Here is a 5,089-nt window from a genome sequence, read left to right on the forward strand (position 1 = left end):
TGGAATATTACAGTCATAAAGAAGGACAAACATATGGACTTCGCAGCAACCTGGATGGATTTAGAGTCTATCATACTCAGTGATCTATCACAGAAACAAAGAACAGAGTACACATGTTCTCACTCAGAAGCAGACCCTGAACATTTATCATAATACTATAAGAAAGGGATTGGCAGTAGTGGTATACTGCTGAGGTGGGGGAGACACACAACATCAATAGGAGTACCTAGGGTACCTGATCTCAAACCAGGCAAAGTGGGGACCAAAGGGAGGCCCAAACTTTACCTGTACAATGACCACTTGTATACCTAATCCGGAATTGTATTCAACATCTTTAAAATAAAAAAATAAAAAATAATGTAGCCAAACTTGCCAGTCTTTCCTTTATGGTGTGTTGTATGTACCTTGTTTAGGAAGTCCTTCTTCTTTTGCAAGTTCATAAAGATATTTTTCTATATTTTTCTTCTGAAAATTTTGCATTTTAAATATATCTAGGCTTTAAATATATCTAAAATTGATTTTTTGTGAATGTTACAGAATAAAGATATTATTTTATTTTTTCCATATGTGTAAAAAATTTTTTTAATTAAAAAAATTAAAAAGTTGTCTGTGGGACCGAGAAGTATAAAGTTAAAAAATAAAAACACTGGACAGTAGATGAAGGAAAGAGTTGATGGGAAAAGCAAATCCATGTTTAATTTTTCCAATTTCTATTTCATTGATATGGTTCCAGAAAAAAAAATCAATCACAAGGGATATATAACATAGGCATGATGTAAGATAAAAAATGTTCATGTCAACATACTATCTAGTTTTGTGACAGACTAATAGAATGATGACAGTTTAAATTTCTTAAACATGATCAAGCATTTAAAAGTTTACATTAATGAAAACCTAAAAATATTTGCTTTTTTTGAATACCTGGAAGGTTTCCATTGCAATCCACATCTTCTATGCTGCATCCCCATTTAACAAGAAGTTGCAAACAACCAAGCCGCCCATGAAAAGCTGCATAATGTACAGGTCTCCATTCTCTCTTATCAGTCACACTGGGATCCTAGAGGTAACATTCACAAGGACTCAGTTTCTTTCCATTTTGTAGGGAAAACACTAAGCCTAGTAGCTTAATTCTGCAAATAGGCTGAAGGCTATTCTTAAAACTGTAAGGCAAACACTAAACGCAAAAGAAAAATTTACAGTCACCAATAATTTGAACATATGAGTTAATAAGACATTAGTGAATTTTTATAAAATAGCCTTTTAAAAAATAACTAGTCACATAAAAAATAGTTTTTAAAAAAGGAATTAACTAGTCACAGATTCCTGACCAATAAAAGGGATAGATTTAATGAACAAGTAATAACATTGAGAACATAAGCAAAGAGTTAATTAAAAAATACTGAATGAGTTTTCACTATCTAACTGTAGAAACATCAATTCTTACCGAAATGTCTTCAATAAAGGTAGTTGTCATCTTATAATAAGTTAGTTTTTAATCACTATGCAATAATAAAAATAAATACTGCAATATATAAACACAATTTCTGGGGGCAAAAATCACTTTCTAATTTAGTGTATAAAATAAGAGCTTCGCCGGGCTCGGTGGCTCAGCCTGCAATCCCGCGCTTTGGAAGGCTGAGGTGAGTGGATTGCCTGAGCCCGCGGGTTCGAGACCCGCCTGGGCAACTTGGTGAGACCTCATCTCTACAATAAATTTAAAAAAAATCAGCCAGGCATGGTAGCGCAAGCCTGTGGTTCCAGCTACTTGGAAGGCTGAAGCAGAAGGATCGCCAGAGCCCAGCAGGTCTAGGCTGTGGTGGCCGGGAGCGGCCACTGCACTCCAGTCTGGGTGACAGAGTGAGACCCCAACTCAAAAAAAAAAAAATAAGAGCTTCAAAAGAAACACATAGGTAGACACACAGAAATTCATAAAGACTTAAAATCACCTGGGTAAGATTTGTTTGAAGCTTCAGAATCTATGCAGTAAAACTCTGAACTGAAGAACCCAAAACCTCTGAAATACTCTGTAATACTAAATTGGTTTTAGAGGGCAGGGGGGAGATTTGTCAGAATTATTGCTCCCATGTTTAAAGATGGAAAAGCTACAAAGAAAAATACTTTCCTAAAGTCATATAAGGGATTTAAAAAGTCAGGAAGGAATAAATAGACGATCAAATAATATTCCATCTATATGATCATACACTAATACATATTAACAGGAGTCCCTCACCACTCCACTTCGGAGCATTATTTGTAAAGTGAAAGAATGTCCGTGAGTTGCAGCAAGATGTAAAGGAGTGCATCCACGGTCATCTTGAGCTGTCAGATTTGCTCCATTGATTATAAGAGCCTAAAAATAGAGAAATGGGAATGAGTTTATATGAGTATAGCTGTTAAACCATAAATGCAGATGCAAACAATTTACTAACCTATAGCTAAATTATTTTGTATGTTCTTACATAGGTGCTATAGGCAAATTGTGAGATATTCTTAGCTGGTCCTAAGAAAACGCTTGAAGTGAAGGGAGGGAGCTGGTGGCCACTAGGCAGAACTGGCAGAGACTGCCGGTTTCATAACCATCACTCCTCCTGGCTGACTAGTGGGCTGTAAGGCCTGGGTCGAGTCTGGCCCTATGGGACCACTCTGAGAGGAGGCCACCAGGGAGCAAGCGGTCTGGAAGCTCAGGTACATGTTAAGATTTTTTGGCAGTTTAGCATGGAAGCAATTGATCACCTTACCCTCATTTCTACCTGTTCTGTCTTAACAAGGGAGAGTGCTCATATGAGCAAGATATCACAGAAAAACAGTACTCCAGGGGTGAATGGAGTAAGTGATATTCATACTGAGGCACATACCAACGGCTTACAGCAGGTTCCTAAGCTGGTGCCTGCTGGCCCTGAGGGAGGAAGCAAAGCTGTGGCTTCCAGCAAGCAAAGTAAAAAGGGTTCCACCATGGATCGAAATAGTGACAAGTATCGTCAATGCAGAGAGAGGAACAACATGGCTGCGAAAAAGAGACAGATGAAAAGCAAGCAGAAAGCAAAAGATACACTGCAAAGAGTGATTCAGCTCAAAGAAGAGAATGAACAATTGTAAGCAAAAAATTGCTGACTAAAGAATTAAGTATACTGAAAGATTTGTTTCCTGAGTATGCACACAACTCTGCAGATAACATGCAACCTATTAGCACTGAAAATACAGAGTCTGATAATGCAAGACTGTAGACCTCACTCTTTACACACTTTACAACTTGTGGCTTGAACATTAAAGGTGTGACCACCTGCATCACTTATGTCAATGTTGTCTTGTTCCATTATTCAAAGACCCATTGGAGGTTATTTTCTAGGATCAGCACTGAAGAGCTGATTAGCTAAAAACGTTAGCCATGCCATTTGAATACTTGGTTTTAAATAAGGATTTTTGTGAGGATCCAAAACCAAAAATTTTAGCAGTATAAAGTATAAACACCAGCTTCCTAAGAAACGCTTCTTTTTTAAGTTGACAAAAGGAATGGGAAACTGGCAGGCTGTGCAGAAGGTTCTTGGTTTTAATGGATATGGTTAATTGGATTAAGAAAAGTTGAATGCCATCTGTGTTAACCTATTTGTGAATTTATTATAAATTATGTATTATAAATCCTTAGAGCTAGAGAAGCCAAACAGTTTGTAATTTGAAGTGATTTCAACATAATGTAACGTAATATACTTTTGAGGGGAAAAAAAAGTGTTTAGTGATGTCAGGTTAATTAAAGAAACCCCATAACATGTTAAAGGCAGTATGCAGCCAAGTGACTTAAGAAGCAGATTGTTTTTTTAAAAAGGAAAACATACTAGAATTATGCTTTTAGGATACCTTTGGGGTTATTAGATTTGACATTCTTTTGTCCTAAGAAAAACAACTCAGTGGTTTAGAGAAACTTGGGTATAAAAATTGCAGTTTCTGCAGATGCTAGTAAAGTAAGCATTTTTGGGGATGCTGTTTTCACAGTCTGGTTAGCAAACAAAATGTCTTAATAGCTTGATGACACAAGCTACTGATGAGGATCAGGAATATTATTAATTCAGCAGGTAATGTTTCTTGTGTTCAAATTAACTGCCATGGGGCATGAGTTTTAAAGTAAAAAATTTCTTGTGAAGGATCATTTTGGCTGATCTTAACCAAGTGATTATTAGAAAAAGGTATCAACTCCATGCCATCTCCCAAAATAATCGTCTAAGAAAACTTGAAAGTGTAAGGTTTAACCTTTCATGTATTTCACCTAAATATATCTTTTTACATTGTTCATTGTTTTGAGACATTTCTCTTTCTAGTTAATGGACTGTACTTCCAGATTTTATGTACCACTGCTTCTGCTTATTCATTTATATGCTTCTGTGTCACATAAATTATTTTAGAAACAACATACTGATTGATAAAACTCAGAATACTGACATTTTTGTTGAGACAAAAAATAGCAGTCATTAAAGTAGGAAGTCTCTAGAGTCTGGTTTATATCAATGTTAATAGTTTAGATTGTCTTTGTTATCTTCCCACTCTCCCCCCACTTTTTTTAAAGCACAATTCTAACTAAAAAAAGAAATGAAAATTCTTGAGGTCTTTTTAAACATTGTCTAGGAGACATTTATAATATTGATTTTACATTCTGACTTGAGCATGCACATACAATTTATAAGGCACATATCATGCACACAGATTAATAACCTCTAAACTAAATATTTTAATGCTAAGTTAATAAAACTGAAATTTAAATTTCCACTATTTCAAAAGCAGAATATTTTATTAACTGGGTTCTTGAAATCAATAAAATAATCTAATGATTAAAATAACTAGTTCTAAGCCCCAAATCAAGTTTCTAACCATATCTAAGGAGATTACATCTGAATTTACAATTGGCCCAGTTTCCATATATGGGTTATATAATACAGTACACCACCCCTCTACATAGTATACAGAGCAATTAATTGGTTTAAAAGAATTATCAGTCCCATGGAATATTATGCAGTCATAAAGAAGGATAAATATATGGACCTCGCAGCAACTTGGATGGATTTGGAGTCAATCATACTCAGTGATCTATCACAGAAACAAA

General features: G+C 35.4%; 2 protein-coding genes across 4 annotated transcripts in view; one reads left to right on the forward strand and one right to left on the reverse strand.

Annotated features, from left to right (window-relative positions):
- ANKRD42 (ankyrin repeat domain 42) overlaps window positions 1-5,089 on the reverse strand; it is an 86,038-nt gene that overhangs the window by 65,011 nt on the left and 15,938 nt on the right. For 2 of the 3 annotated variants that reach the window (XM_021716928.1, XM_021716929.1), the window contains exons 4-5: window positions 2,231-2,350; window positions 922-1,057 (exon numbers count right to left, since the gene is read on the reverse strand). In XM_021716928.1, coding sequence (XP_021572603.1) covers window positions 922-1,057; window positions 2,231-2,350 — 256 coding nt within the window. The remainder of the gene's footprint in view (window positions 1-921; window positions 1,058-2,230; window positions 2,351-5,089) is intronic. The other variant, XM_021716927.1, reaches the window with a different exon arrangement.
- On the forward strand, window positions 2,683-3,316 carry LOC103269157 (CCAAT/enhancer-binding protein gamma-like). The gene is given in 2 exon segments (XM_008066740.2): window positions 2,683-3,097; window positions 3,100-3,316. Coding segments are annotated over 2 exon segments (507 nt in total). The 5' UTR covers window positions 2,683-2,715; the 3' UTR covers window positions 3,225-3,316.

This window comes from Carlito syrichta, unplaced genomic scaffold, assembly GCF_000164805.1.
Source record: "Carlito syrichta isolate Samal-C Ts95f unplaced genomic scaffold, Tarsius_syrichta-2.0.1 Scaffold309093, whole genome shotgun sequence".
Taxonomy (NCBI): Eukaryota; Metazoa; Chordata; class Mammalia; order Primates; family Tarsiidae; genus Carlito; species Carlito syrichta.